The sequence below is a fragment of the Hoplias malabaricus genome, chromosome 8 (genome assembly GCF_029633855.1).
Source record: "Hoplias malabaricus isolate fHopMal1 chromosome 8, fHopMal1.hap1, whole genome shotgun sequence".
Taxonomy (NCBI): domain Eukaryota; kingdom Metazoa; phylum Chordata; class Actinopteri; order Characiformes; family Erythrinidae; genus Hoplias; species Hoplias malabaricus.
In genome coordinates, this window is record NC_089807.1 from 19111679 (window position 1) to 19126698 (window position 15020).

Consider the following 15020-nt stretch of genomic DNA (forward strand, 5'->3'; position numbering starts at 1 on the left):
ACACACATTTGTTGTGAAATTAAAATATTTACATTTCTTTGATCCAGAAAACTGAGATAACCCACTGTTTTTCTGTTAAAATGACAACATCATCTTCATCCGGTAGGACCAGACAGTCTGGACCCAGATGGACCAGCATGTAAATCTTTGGGCTAAATTATCTTGAGAGTACAGATGAACTGACCTGGCACGTTATTAAACTGAGCTGACCCAAATCAAACAACTGCAGGTCACATGACACACAGCTGGAACAAAATGAATGTGCATAAGTAATATGCTTTACACTATCTCTGAGAGTGCCACATGCATAATAATGCACAATTTTCAAGATGTAGTCACAGAAAATCTGCGTAAGCGACATGCATTTAACGTTCTGCAGCTACATCTGTCATATACAGAGACAGCTTTCAACATTAGTTTAACTCGAGTGAGTTTTGCTAGATTTGTTTAAATGTGTGAATACACAAAGAAAAAAAACATTAGATTAATTAATGTTTCTCCAATGAAGATTAATCAATGGATTTGTTTAAGAAGCTCAATTTTCCCTGAGCTAATTTGAAGTATGATATGTAATATATCATATTCAAACAGCATTTCTTGAAAACAAGTATGCCCAATTATCTTAATACATGCTTCACTGGCAGTGGAACCAGCTCTTACCACTCTACCAACAACATCAGTGTTTATTTATTATAGATGCACACTTTTCAAGTAAGGAATGGCATAGCAGTATAAATATATAATAGTTTTTTTTGTTAACCCTCCATCAATTAAAAGTGCATTCTTTTGTGGAATAGCATGTAGACAAAATGCTGTTTCAGGTGTTATAGCTTATACAGTAGTGTGTATACATCCTACCAACCATAATTTATTTCAATTCAAAAAACCCACTAAGTATAAATTATTCATTTTTCTGGGTTAGGAAAAATGCAGGAAACAAAGAGAATTACACAGATTATTAAACTATATACAATAGTAAATTCTTCACTGTTTAGTTTGTCCATGCAGGCTTTTATTACAGTTTTTATTTTTGGGGAGGCTTTGCAGGGATTTTCACCCATTTCTCAAAGACAAAATTTTATCACGTGGTGACAGACATTTTCTCTGTTTCCTTTAACATTTAACTTCAGCTTTTTTTATTTTATGATCTTGATTAAAGCCATTAAGACTGAAAATCAAGTAACTGAAAGATGGTCTCTGACTTTTAACCACAGTGAATATACTGACAACACATAACTAAAAAGCAGTAGCTAGGAAACTACGAAAGCTCAATGTGAGCCAAAACAGTTTCTGCCTGACTTGTAACAATTTAAACATACCAATATCACATTTATATCTGATGAATAATTTGGCATTCAGAGCAAAGCCTGTAATAAAAACTCACAACAGGATCCCTCCACGTTTTTGCACATTAAGAATTGATTCTTTTGAAATCGCAGTTTGTCATGTATCCTGTGCCCACAGAAAATTATATGCTTCCTGCAAGAAGCTACAGCCATTAGTCAACCATAAATGCCAATATCTTTTTGATATGCAAGTCAAAAGGACGAATTTGTGTGCCAGAAACAAGGCAGAGTTTTGTATTTAAGAGTTTTTGCAATATTTTGGAGAAATAAATTTAATCCACATGATACTGTTTTAATTTTTAGTGACCTAAGGTTAATGCAGTGACTAGGCTAAATCCAATCAAAGCCAGTTACATTCAGACAAACCAAACTGCTCATTACAGCGTAATTAAAGTTCTGCGTATTACCTTTCTGAAAAGGAATGTAAACCTCAGCTTCATCACACAATTCAAAAAAAATATATATATATATATATATATATATATAAAAAAAACACTTATAATGAATTGCAAAACCCCAAATTTAATAAAGTTAATGCTGAAAGAAATAAGGCAGCCTTATGAATATTTGCTTGATTACATGCAATTTAGTGGAAGTGAACTGCCCAAATGAAATGTTATGATAAATCTGCATAAATTAATATGTTTATGATCATTAGGCACTACTGCAGCAAGGCTGCTGGATAAGAGCATACAGGCAATTGTTTCCTCTGCTGTTAAATTATTCAACAAAAATTTGTTTTTAAAAGAACACATCATATATCTTACAATCTCCAAGTCCTGTTTAACAACACATGTGTTTCTGAACTCTTTTGAAATTTTCATTACTTTTCATATGACATGATTATGCTTACATTTCTTTTGTTTTTCTTGGGTGGACATAGTTTGTTGTATTTAATACTTGTAGCTTATTACATGCTGAGGTTGTTCCAATAGAAATACATTGTGAACTAAATTCCTAATCACCTGAGGTCTGAAGAGATACCTATTGGGGTTGTGAACAAGTGTTACTTGTTCATAATATTTTAAGCCTAACTATGTTAACGTAACTTTGGTTCAGGATAGGATTTGATTCACAAACCCAATAACAGAAAATCAAAGAGCATCTGACATAGACTGATAAAGATCGAAACAGAGAAAGACAGAGGCTCAGAATTTCAGACCACAAACTTGTTCTTGGTAGTTGAGCCACTCTTAGTGGCGGTGTCGGCATGAGACTGATAGCCGATAGTCATTTTCATAGGGATGCCTAACCGCTCTTTATACACCCTCCTGTGGAAACAACAAAACACAAACACATACATACACGCATACATACATAAATGTGTATTGCATTCACAATATATTTAATTTTAACCTACATATACGTATTGATCTCACCCTATGTGCGTTATAGCGTCTTTGTTCTCATAGTCAGTTGTCCAGACGGCTATTTTATCTCCTTTTGTTCGGACATTGACTACAGCACCACACACATCATCACTGTAGTCATCAAAGGCCTCTCCTATGAGGCAAAGCAGCTGCAAGAGAGTGAAAACTTTAAAAAACATCAAAGCGGAAAATGGCTGAAAAAAGCTCTGTAAAAGATGACTGAAGAAGTAATTCTACAAGGAAATTCACCGTTTCCAGCCAAAAACGATCCAGGTCAAATTTCCTCTGCTGCTTGTTGAGGGTGATTAGCCAGCGGCCTCCTTTTTTATTTCTCTCATCCTCCCACATGGGCTCAATGCCGTCCTGAAGTACACAAGGAGGAAAAAGAAGCTAGTATTATTTTGCTAACAAAACAAAAGCGCACTCCCCAAAAAATGTAATTATTAAAATATATCAACAACATTCCACAGATATATTAAAAGCTTTAAATGCAAGCTCACCTTGAATAGTGAGTAGTCACAGCCAGACATCAAATTACTTGATAGTTGAATGTGGTTATAAAGCCTATAAAAACCACAGAATCAAAAGCTCTGGCACAGGCACATCATATTACGATGATTTTCAGATATTTACATTTCCTTCTGGAGAACAGAATGTGATGCACATTTAGAGAACACAAATGGAGCCTAAAAACTCTGAAATAGCTTTAGATGTACATTTCTGTCCTCTGTACCTTTATTAGACAATGATGTACCTGTACATTACTTGTTTTTCTGATAATGTACAATATGCTATGGTCATAGCTGACTCCCATGGTGCAAAAATACTGTAATCACTCCAAGCAGAAGTGTCATTTCTGATCATTAAATGAATATTTATAATAAAGTCTTACGCCCAAAAATCCTCTACTGTGTCAAACTTGGAAATCAGCCTCAGGTTTGCTTGCCATGTTTTGCTCTTATCATTTTTGAAGAACCATAAAGACCACCTGTTGAAAACAAGCAAAATCAGAAAAGTAAATAATTTTGTTTTTTGATTAACAACCAAGTCGATACAACGTGTATACCACAGTAATGAAAGAGAGTAAGACAAAGACCAAGTGAGGGAGAAAGCAAGAGCTTTAAAAAAAGTAAGTTTAAAAATTAGCTAGCAACACCACTCCACATTCTGTTATTTTCTCAAGCAGCAGCTTGAACTAATGTAGCACAATAAGCCCTAAAACATTCTGGGGGATAGAGAGGAATTATTAATTCATTCTTTTTCTGTAAGCAATTTATACTGCTTAGGGTCGCAGTGGGTAAGGACACTACCTGGAATCAGTGGATGCAAGGCAGAACACACTTTTGCATGGCTAATCCACAACCCCAGAACCCTGGAGCTGTGTGACAGCAACAAGCCATTAGGAGGAATTATTTGATTGGTATTCAATTAAGTATGTGAAAAAAACTTTATCAGTTATTAATTCTTAGGTGTATTTAAGGTGTGATAACCATCAGAATAATGCTGCCACAGAGAGAAAATTCTAATTTTTAAATAATTATTTGATTGTGATTTTAAAATCAGTAGACTTTCCGATTTTAAATGTGTCATGTCCTACAGTGAAAGATTTGGTATCTTTATGAGCAGTAACAGCCTATGTTAAAGTTCAGGCATTATTAGAAATTTTAGTCCCACAACTTGCAATGTGAGTGAACTGACTGAACAGTGGCATGGAGGGACACAAACAGCATACTGGCATTTTCTATCATTTTGGACTTATCACCACAAAATCTGTCTTCAACATGCGAGAATTTGCCATAGATTTTAGCTGCAGAATCACATGCAGCCTGGCATGGAGTAAATTATATAAGAACTGTATTAACACAGTGCTTAGACAAAGGAATTGTATTTTGATAACAATAAACAACATCATATTGCCATTCTCTTTTAATAATGTAGTTTGTAATTCACCTGTTTTGTAGTGGATGTTTGATATAGCACTCAGGGTTAACAATCTCCTGGCTTGTTTCCTCAGAGTTCTCCTCTTCACAATTAGATGGATTCAAGATTACTTCCTTGAGAATAATAATACAAAAACATAAATTTACATCAACACCATTTATATTCGTATTTATCTCGAGGCATACATCGAACATAAAGAAGTGTGAAAGCAGTGTCAAAATATGTTGTGCGACGTTTGCATGGAAGTTAATTATTTTATTAGACAGACCCTGAACTCAAGTAAAACTTAGGTCTGAACCAAGTCAACAGCTGGAACATAAAAGAAACCAGATGAGGGACTAAACAAACCATGTTCCGTTATCTGTTTATTGCAGGCAAAAATACAGACGACTGCAGAACGTTGTTTTAAATTCAGCAGAGTTTTAGCCTATATTAGTAAAAACATTGGTGAAGGAAGAATCAGTGCTCATGAACCTCTGGACAGTTACAGATGTCGTGGCGGCCAAACGTAAACTAGCTGCAGCTGTCAGCCTGCTTTTATATCTTTGAATATGGTATATAATTTTAATATGCTTAAATTAGCTCAATGCATGTGCCAACAAGTTACGTTAACGTTAATGGTACACGTTGCCTAACCAGGACAGTAAAAGGAAGGGAAAAGCTACCTGACTAGCTAACGATATCATAAAATAATTCTTCTGCTAGCTATTGACAACGCTAGGTGGGATAGCATATATTACAGCCTGAAATGTTAAAATATTTAACTTAACTGTAGATGCGACTCGGTGTACTGACTAATATATCTGAAACAGTAATTAGTATAAGCTAGCTGCTCAGACTACCAGCGGCTATTTTCAAAACAAGCCCCAAACCGGACTGAGCCGAAGTAGTTCAGAGAGAGGGGGGGGGGGAGTGGGGGCTATGAGTGAAGTTAAGGCTCAGAAACCTGCAGCTCTCATTCAAACGGTCCAGTAAACTTCAGTAAAGTGTGCAAGTAACTGACATTCCGGAGTCATTGTAAACCAAACCGATCAGTACAAATACTATTGCAGTGAGATCGACTCGGGTTCAAGGGACAGAGAGCAACAAAAACAAAAACAAACAAACAAAAAAAAGAGAACGGACTCCACTCACCGGCTCCGCAGTCGCCATTTTACATTCTGCCTGATTCACACAAGACACTGAGAGAGAGAGAGAGAGAGAGAGAGAGAGAGAGAGAGAGAGAGAGAGAGAGAGAGCTGTCTTTGACTCAACATTTACGACACTAAACAAACTGAGGTTAATGTGTAGTTAATCCATTTATCCTGCTTCATCCTGATCTGCGGTGGGTCCAGAGCCCACCCGGAACACCTGAACAGGGCGAAACTCCATCACAGGGCTCCATACACTCACACGTTCACACCTATGAACACGTTTGCACAGCTCAGATCATATAAGTGACAAAAAGGCCTCTAATGACCTTTTTTGTGCTTTGAAATATATAACTCATTATAAAATCCTGCCATTAGCATTGATACAAACCACAATTACTTCTTCATTTATTTAAATTTTGTAATTCATTAAAGAAATTGTCAGAGTAGAAAACTTGTAAAATACGTTGTTTTTAAAGTTCTTTATGGTTGTTAGCATTGACAGAAACCACAATTACTTCTTGATTTATTTAAATTTTGTAACTCATAAAGCAGTTGTCAGAGTAGAAAAATAAGTTGTTTTTAACGTTCTTTCTGGTTGTTGAAATCGCAATGTCATCTCCATCCTCATTCAGTTGAAGTTATATCAGAGCTAGTGTAAATTAGTCTGAGCTATTGTTACTCTGCTGAGTTTGTGATGAATTTCAGTCTAACCGAGACAGCTAATATATATTAGACCGATATACGGCTAATCAGTTGTGCTGGTGCTCTAGGCTGTGTTGTAAGTGTATTGCAGTGTTGTGGAGTTTATATGTGACACTCGCTGTGGGGCTCCGTTATAGTGACGTCACTGGGAGGTTGTTTTACAGTAAAGACCGGAAGCGAGTGAAGCGGCGCTGAGCCCGTCGGCCTCGGCCCTGTTTCTGTCTCAGAACTGATTTAAAACCACGGCTCCGTTCTCCGGTGTACAACAGAATATGGCGAGTGAAGTGTCGGTAAACGAAGCAGTGGTCCCGCGGCGAGGGGCTCTGGAGGCGGCGGCTCCAAACGGTTCTCAGACCCGCTATCTACAACACGAACAGGTTAGAACACAACCATCTCTGAGAAACGCTCACTCTTCTCAATTGCTCTCTACAATCACAGCCGTTTAACATCTAAACTACCCGTGTGTTCCTCTAGTTTCCACTTTTATTCGGATCTGCCTCCCTGAGTTTATAATGTAAACAGGGCTCAGCGTGGTTCACGGGTCTGTCTTTTTAGACCTCAGCAGCCCTGACATATGGCAGTTTTACACATTGTTAGTCCATTCTAGGAGTATTCTACCATTTGTAATTCACTAAATAAATCATTTCCAGATTCATTTTGTATTATCTGTGCTGTGTTCCTTCTCTAGGCGTCATTTCGTTTGAATTAACTTATTTAACCCCTACTACACGAGTACATACATTTTCAGAAAATGTCTTGTGACACTGTATCCAGTGAGAAACTTGTGAGAGTTGAACCAGTTAATTGATAAGGCCCGCTTGCACAAAACACTCAATAATCACAATGACCATCAGTGGACAGTCATGTATACCATGATAAATTCTATTTTTTCTTCTTAAACCAAGTCATAAGAATATGAAGAAAAACTGAAATTGATAATTAGGTGATATTTAGGATATCAGATCATATTTGCCACTGTGTCAATGTAATGTTTTACATCTATATGAATAAATAATTTAACCCCCAAAAGAATAGTCTTTAAAATGATATGGTCCACATTTTGTCACTGTCCAAAGAAAAACATGCATCTCCAATTTTGTTTATTTATAGTTTACTACATGAATTGAACACAGCTGTCCTTCACACTGACTTTCAAATCAAATTTCATGATGAATGGACAAATACAAGTGCTCCAAAGTTACTAGGAATAAAATCTCTTTATATTGTAGTCTATTGAAAATTAAGAATTTCCACTTCTCCTATAAAGTTACTGTTTTGGAGATGCATGTTTTTCATTGGACGGCATTGATTTGTTGCTTATAACATGTCCCTCTGACTTCCTTTTGGATTTTTTTTGTGTCACATGCTTACTGGAAGTAAATGGCACTGAACATATGACCATTAACACCATGAAAATACAGACTGTTCATATAGACTCAAGACAACTTGAATGTTATTTTCCCAAAACAAATATAAACAACACATTTAACTCCAAGATGCTTCAATTCCTAACATGACTCATATAAGTTTTTTTTTGGGGGGGGGTATATGTAATATGTTTTCAATTCAATTCACTTTAAAAATCTTGATACATGGGATAATTTTTACCATATTTTTTCCCTTGTATTAGGGCTATTTCCTAAGAAAAGTGTTTAAACAAAATGTACATAAGAATTTATCTGACTAACCAGGAAATCCTGTGAGGTACCCATCTGCTTAACTGCTGTAGGTTGACACATTTACATTAGACTTTTTCACCTCTGAGTCTGTTCCTGTGTCTGTTGATAGCTTATTACCTCCTCTTCATTTAATCTGTACACACTAATCAACCAACAAGTAAAAAGCAAGCATTCTTATTCATGCATACATAGCACAGTGGAACCTCTACCTACGAACTTGATCCGTTCCGTGACCCGGTTCGTAAGTGGAAAAGTTTGTTTCTCGAGTCAATTTTCCCCGTTTAAAATAATGGAAACACAATTAATGCGTTCCAGCCCACCCCGAAAGTCACCCTTTTTACACTGATATATGTTTACAAAACTCTCAAATTAGTAAGAAACATATATATATATATATATATATATATAAATAAAATACAGTGGTAACTGTAATAAAAAAAGAAATACAAAAGTTTTAAGTGGTTACACATCGCTACCTTGAAGACGTGACGACTGGCTGGAGGAGTAACACAGGCACTGGCTGTATGACGGGAGGTGGGGGTGGGGGGAATAACGGAGAGTAGGCGGGTGAATGTGGGGAGACGAAGCGTAGATACGGCTTAACTTAGCACGAATTTCGATGTCTGCTATTTACACTAATGCTAAATTGCTAAAACTACAATTTGCTAATCTTAAAAGCTCACTCAAGTCTGGGTGCGCTGGGAGACACGCCTATTGGGGTCAGTGGCCATTTCCAGCCCCATTTCCAGGCTCGGGTTCGTTTCTAGAGTCGTGGTTCGTTGGTGGAGGCAAAAAAATATTCAAATGCCCGGTTCATATCTTGGAAAGTTCGTTAGTATAGGCGTTCGTTAGTAGAGGTTCCACTGTATATACATACCAATAAGCCATAACATGATACCACTGTCGGTTGATATGCATAACATTTATTATCTTGTTACAATGGTGACTGGTGAACCAGCAAGAGGTGCAAAGGCTTGCCTGTCTGATCTGATCCCACAGAAAAGTTACAAACTGCTGAAAAAGCCCATGCTCACTACAGAAAAAAAGCTTTCAGCAGGATAATGCCAGCTGCCACACTGCAAAAATAGTTCAGGAATGCTTTGAGGAACATGGCAAATAGTGGGCTTGGCTTTCATGTTCCTGGATTCTTAGCCATATCTTGCACCTGTTGGATTAGCTGGAAAAACAAGTTTTATTCATGGAAGCCCCACCTTGCAGCGTACAGCTACAGGGCATTTTCAGAGGTGTTGTGTAGTTGAAACGGACAAGTCTGAACTGTTTAGGCAGCACAAGGGAGTCTTACCCAATAGCAGGCATGTGGATTTGTTGTTTATATGCCTGTTAATTTGGTGTTAATTTGCATGATGTGTAGTTACATACATTTGAAGGCTACGAATCATTCTTAAGTTTAAACCAAAACCTAGTCTGAAAACATGGGATACCATGAGTCATTCTGATTTTGTGCTCCATTTTATGTAGATGTGCTTCATAGAGTGTGCTTCAGAGTTGTCCCGCCTTTTCACCTGAATCTCTCCAATCACAGAACTGGACCTGCATTTATGTAAGAGCGCAAGGTCAAGGTTAAATGGAGAAATATATGTACTGATTGAACAGGGCAAAAACAGACATAGATAAGTAAGAGAAAATTAATAAAGGTCAGCGTTTGAGCTCCATGCTCCTCACTGCTGGGCTTTGGCACTTAGAGTAAACTTTTCTCAGTTAAAGGAGGAGCCGTTAAAACTTGTCCTTCTAAAGAGGGCTGTTTAAAAATGGTAAGAAACATGCTGCGTTGATTGATCCTTGTGATACTTTTGACCAAAGCCTGTCAGATGTGTTAATAAGACTGCAGAAATATGGAACTTGTGGAAAAGGGAAGTAATATGTCCAAGAGAGCATATCTGGTCATATTTAACTGATTGTACTGGACGTGAAAAGTGAAATATTGAATATAATAATGTTCTTACACAGGAAAACAACCTCCAAGTTAATAAATAAATAAATATATATATATATATATATATAAGAACTCTCCATTCTTTTCAGAATGACCTCAGGGCAAGAGTGCGATCTCCAGGCATTTCAGGTGCCGAGCTGGAGCCTCAGCCTGCTGTGAATCCTGTGGAGGACGCAGCACTTGTGGATGACTATGAGAGGCTGGGCACTCTGTTTGGAGAATTGAACAAGTGTCTGCGAGGAGTTGGCTTTACACAGCTTTACTTTGGAGAAAAGATTGTGGAGCCTGTGGTGGTCATACTCTTTTGGGCGCTCCTGTGGTTCCTGGGCATCCAGGCCTTGGGTCTTGTTGGAACTCTCTGCATTGTCATTATTTATATCCAGAAGTAAAAGTCTCGGCAGGACAGGCACGTACATGGACAAACTAAACAAGTGCCAGCCCTGGGGCAAAAGAAAGTAAGGGAGAAGGACAGCAAGAGTGATATCCTCTCTTTTTGCCCTAACACAGATCAGCTAAATGAATGTTTTTTTGTTTTTGTTTTTTGTCTCTGTCCTTTGCCAGCCTCAAATGACTATGTATGCATATATAGTGCCTCGCAAAGGTATTGAAGTATTTTGCTATACAAATATTTGGACTAAATTAAGACCTAATATTTTTTTCAGCTTTTAATTTTTTACCTCATTTTGAAAATGACAGCTTTCTGTTATGTTATGTAAACATTTTAAAATGAATGGAATGATAAATGGGTTAACAGTGAAATTTTTTATTACAGAGATTGATTCTGACTATTTATTGATTACATAAATGTGCATCACTTATAATGCAGGGGAAATGAGATGCTTTTACCATGCACTATAAAGGGTATTTGTGGGAAAGAAATAATCTTTACTGTCATTTGTGCACTAAGTGAGGTGCTTTTAATATGCATGCTTCCCTTTTGAATATTACTTTGTACTCGGACTAGTGAGTTAATATATATTCATGAATAGCATGGATGTTAAAAAATGCACTTTAAAAGAAGAAACGAATGGTACTACAATATAACCTTATTCAATGTGAATGATACATATCATGTCATACTTTCTTTGCCAGAGGAATGCTGGCATGAATGATGTTTCTTGGATGTATACATCTCATTGTCCTTTCTGTCGTTCCTGCATTCACCACACAAGTGCACTAGAGGGCAACCTTATCCCTGTCCTTTATCTGGAAATTCAATCACAGATTGATCAGCCTCTCTGCCTACAAAAGTGGTAAAAATAATATGTGAATATTAATTTACTCCATTACAGTTAGCGCAATATTTCTGAGTCCTGCAAGAAAGAACCATAACACCCCCCACCCCTCCCCAAAAAAAAGAAAAAAGAAAAAAACAAGCAAACACTTAATTAATCCCAAATGGGAAATAATACAAATTATATTTATTGTGTAATAAAAATACTATACATTTGCTTTCTGACTAAACCTAAGATTCATGTTAATAATTGTAAATTCAGGCATCTTTGGCAGCAACCAGCTGGTAAAGAAGCTCTGTTCAAATAAATGCTGTTCTTGAAATGCTTTAAATCTATTACACCTACTTTCTATGTGAAGTTATTAAAATACTAGTTTAATATGTACTGTATTTACATAATACTTAAAAAAAAATCAGCAAAACGGGTAAAGCTGCTCTTCATATGATTATGGCCTATATGCATCTCTCTGAGAATTTATTTTTCTTAGAGGTATGAAATTATATCTGTAAATTTGTTTATCTGTAAATTAGATTTTAAAATGCAAAGCGCTTTGTGTTATAGCTGTAGCACAGATATGCTCTTTTGCTACTGCTGCAGTTCTCCATAATAATAAATACATTTTCTCTTAGCCTAGAGTAGAAATGTGCATCACTGCTGTTTATGGCCGTTCCTTTATACCTTGTTGATTGCGCTTTGTGCCATACCTCTGAAGATCATTTTTGCCATTCTGCTGTATTTTCTATCATTATTCTGGGAGAAATGTATTGGAAAATATTTTGAAATGTTTTACATCTGTTGCTACAATTAAAATTGACTTGTTTTGGGAATATAAATAAAGGTTATTATATGTTTTTAAAGAAAATCTGTCATCTGTTCTGTTGGGCTTTTTATTTTTAAATGTAAAAGTACCAGTCCTTTGCAGGGTGATACACATTCACTCACACACTGACACCTATGGACACTTGAGTAACCAATCCACCTACCAACCGCCCTGCATTACAAACGGAGTGATCTATTTCAAGTGTTTATTTCTTTTAATGTTGATTTAATTGTAATTATGGTTCATAGGCAATTAAAACCCAAAAGTCATTATCTCATAAAATTAGAATAGTCAACACAAAACACCAGCAAAGATTTCCTAAGCCTTTAAAGTGGTCCCTTAGTCTGATTCAGTAGGCTACACAATCATGGGGAAGACTGCTGACTTAACAGATGTCCGGAAGGCAGTCATTAACACAGAGCATATTAATGAAAAGCTGAGTGAAAAAAAATGTGGCAAAGAAGGTGCACAATCAACAGGGATAACCACAGTATTGAAATGATTGTCAAGAGAAGGCCATTAAAAAATTTGGGGGAGATTCACAAGGAGTGGACTGCTGCTGGAGTCAGTGCTTCAAAGCCACCACAACAGACATGTCCAGGACACAACTGTTGCTTTCCTTGTGTCAAGCCACTCACGACCCAGAGACAACCCCAGAAGTGTCTCACCTGAGCCAAGGAGAAAAAGGACTGGACTGTTGCTCAGTGTCCAAAGTCTTGTTTTCAGATTAAAGTAAATTTTGCGTTTCATTTGGAAATCAATGTCCCAGAGTCTGGAGGAGGTGTTGAGAAGCACACAGTCCAAGCTGCTTGAGTCTAGTGTGAAGTTTCCACAATCAGTGATGGGTAGCCATGTCATATGTCAGTATTGGTCCACTGTGTTATATCAAGTCCAAAGTTAGCGCAGCCTTCTACCAGGAAATTTTAGAGCACTTCATGCTTCCCTCTGCTGACAGAATCTATAGGGTTTTGTCAAGAGGAAGATGAGAGACACCAGACCCCACAAAGCAGACAAGCTAAATAGCACTATCAAAGCATTCTGGGCTTCCATAATTTTTGATGCTATTCTAATCTAATGAGATGCACCTGTAAAAACATGTTTTGTTGTGGGTTTCATTTTTATTCTTTGAGTGCATGGACATTGTTGTTCATGTTAATGGATCGAGATAATTTGGAAAGCTCTCAAGTATTCCATTATATCACTGATGTAATAAATGGCATTAATAAAGTATATGTCTAAAACTTTGTAGAAGCCCCTTATAATTAGTGAATTTGGCTACTTAAATGGTGTTTTTCTACCATATAGTCCTTCTGCTTTACTTGACTCTTTTCCATTTCTTTTCCAATGCCTTTCCATTAGGCAAATATGGAATGTGGTATGTGGAAGTGAGTACTTTTTTAGTATCTGCATGCTTGTGGTTGAATAGAGACTAAACTGTGATGTGTAAACTTCTGCTGAGCACTGATTGGCCAGAATGACTTTTCAATCAGACATCCAGCACCAATTTGCCACTCGTTAAATCACCAAGCTACAGTAATGATCATATTTGTTTTATCCGACTAACAACGGCAGCTGGTAAAATTACACCATGGTCTTTGGAAGTGGTTCAAACACTCCTTGGTTTGGTGGCTGATGAAAGACCCCAGTGAGAGCTGGATGGAGCAACAGTGAATTAAACAACTGGGGTGAACGGGTAAGAAGCTTTGTTCAGTCCCAAAAACAACACACTAATACATGATGAGTATACAGCGCTTAACTTTATGGCTGCCGTGTGTCCTGTGGAGCAGTGGAACTGCAGTCTCTGGAGTGATGGAGCTCCACCGGTACCTCGAGATGGAGTGGTGCTTTTTAAACCAAAAAGAATCATCCAACATCAGCACTTGGTCTCACTAATGTCCTCCTGGCTAAATGTTTTTAAATGTTCACAGCAATGTTCCTAAATCTATACCTTATTTATTCAGATGTTCAGAATGTTAATTTCAATAAATATTGGTAGGTCCTGACTTCTGTTGTGAAATGGGGCAGTTGTGACCTAATGGTTAAAGAAGCATGTTTGGGACCAGAAAATTGCTAGTTTGATCCCCATGTCAAGCAGGAAATTGGGGGCAATTGGCAGGGGTGGGGCTGGGGCTGGGAGCTAGAAACAGTGCTGTCTACTCCCTCATCATCCAGGGCTGAGGTGGCCCAAGCAAGGTACCCTTGGCTTCCCACTGCCCTGTGTTTGTGCGCATGTATGTATCTTTTTTATATTCAGTTTGAAGACAATCAATAAGGAAGCTAGTTTAAAAAAAACGTAAATATTTAAAATACACTCATGGACATATTCAGGCAAACAAATATTTATTTTTACTGAACGATGTGAATGTTTTCTGTTGTATACTCAATGCTGGAAGGTATTTATGGATCCTACAAGTGAAGGTCATGCACAGTTATTCACACAGATAATCACCATGGCAACTCATACACAGAGTATTATGTTTCACAAGGGAGGCAACAGGAATTTGTGTGTGTGTGTGTGTGTGTGTGCATGTGTGTGTGTATTGTTGGCCCTTTGCTTTTTATGCTAAGGCACCTGAAATTTAGCACCTTAATTAAGTGTATCAGTTTGTCTTTTCTTGTATTCATGTTTTAGATCTGCTGTTAAAATTGAAACATGTTAAGAACAAAAACTTTCTTCAGCAACATTGGGAAAAATAATTTAATCAAGTGATCACACTGTAAAATGTAATAGCCGTGATGACTTAAATTAATTAGTTAACTTTACTTGGTTATGAAGATAATGCACTTCTTACTAGTTTTTTGTAAGTTAACGTTAATTGTAGAGACAAAAAAACAATTAA

At 37.1% G+C, this 15020-nt stretch overlaps 2 protein-coding genes across 2 annotated transcripts; one reads left to right on the forward strand and one right to left on the reverse strand.

The window, feature by feature from the left end:
• Nucleotides 1–698: 698 nt before the first annotated feature.
• On the reverse strand, nucleotides 699–6043 carry eif4eb (eukaryotic translation initiation factor 4eb). Its single transcript, XM_066678683.1, has 7 exons — nucleotides 5792–6043; nucleotides 4667–4770; nucleotides 3609–3704; nucleotides 3217–3280; nucleotides 2966–3079; nucleotides 2726–2865; nucleotides 699–2617 (listed from the first exon to the last, which is right to left on the reverse strand). Exons 1-7 carry the CDS (start codon nucleotides 5807–5809, stop codon nucleotides 2503–2505), a joined length of 651 nt encoding a protein of 216 aa, XP_066534780.1. The 5' UTR covers nucleotides 5810–6043; the 3' UTR covers nucleotides 699–2502.
• A 612-nt stretch (nucleotides 6044–6655) lies between these two features.
• Nucleotides 6656–12193, forward strand: fam241a (family with sequence similarity 241 member A). Its single transcript, XM_066679585.1, has 2 exons — nucleotides 6656–6869; nucleotides 10215–12193. The coding sequence occupies exons 1-2, from the start codon at nucleotides 6765–6767 to the stop codon at nucleotides 10512–10514; spliced, it is 405 nt and encodes a 134-aa protein (XP_066535682.1). The 5' UTR covers nucleotides 6656–6764; the 3' UTR covers nucleotides 10515–12193.
• Nucleotides 12194–15020: the final 2827 nt, after the last annotated feature.

Excerpts from the sequence above, each read along its gene's own strand:
- eif4eb (XM_066678683.1), bottom strand. Across the intron at positions 3,705-4,666 it reads AAACATCCACTACAAAACAG|GTGGTCTTTATGGTTCTTCA; the intron begins GTGAATTACAAA and ends TGTTTTCAACAG. Across the intron at positions 3,080-3,216 it reads GTGACTACTCACTATTCAAG|GACGGCATTGAGCCCATGTG; the intron begins GTGAGCTTGCAT and ends TGTGTACTTCAG.
- fam241a (XM_066679585.1), top strand. The coding sequence starts at position 6,765 with ATGGCGAGTGAAGTGTCGGTAAACGAAGCAGTGGTCCCGCGGCGAGGG. Across the intron at positions 6,870-10,214 it reads GCTATCTACAACACGAACAG|AATGACCTCAGGGCAAGAGT; the intron begins GTTAGAACACAA and ends CATTCTTTTCAG.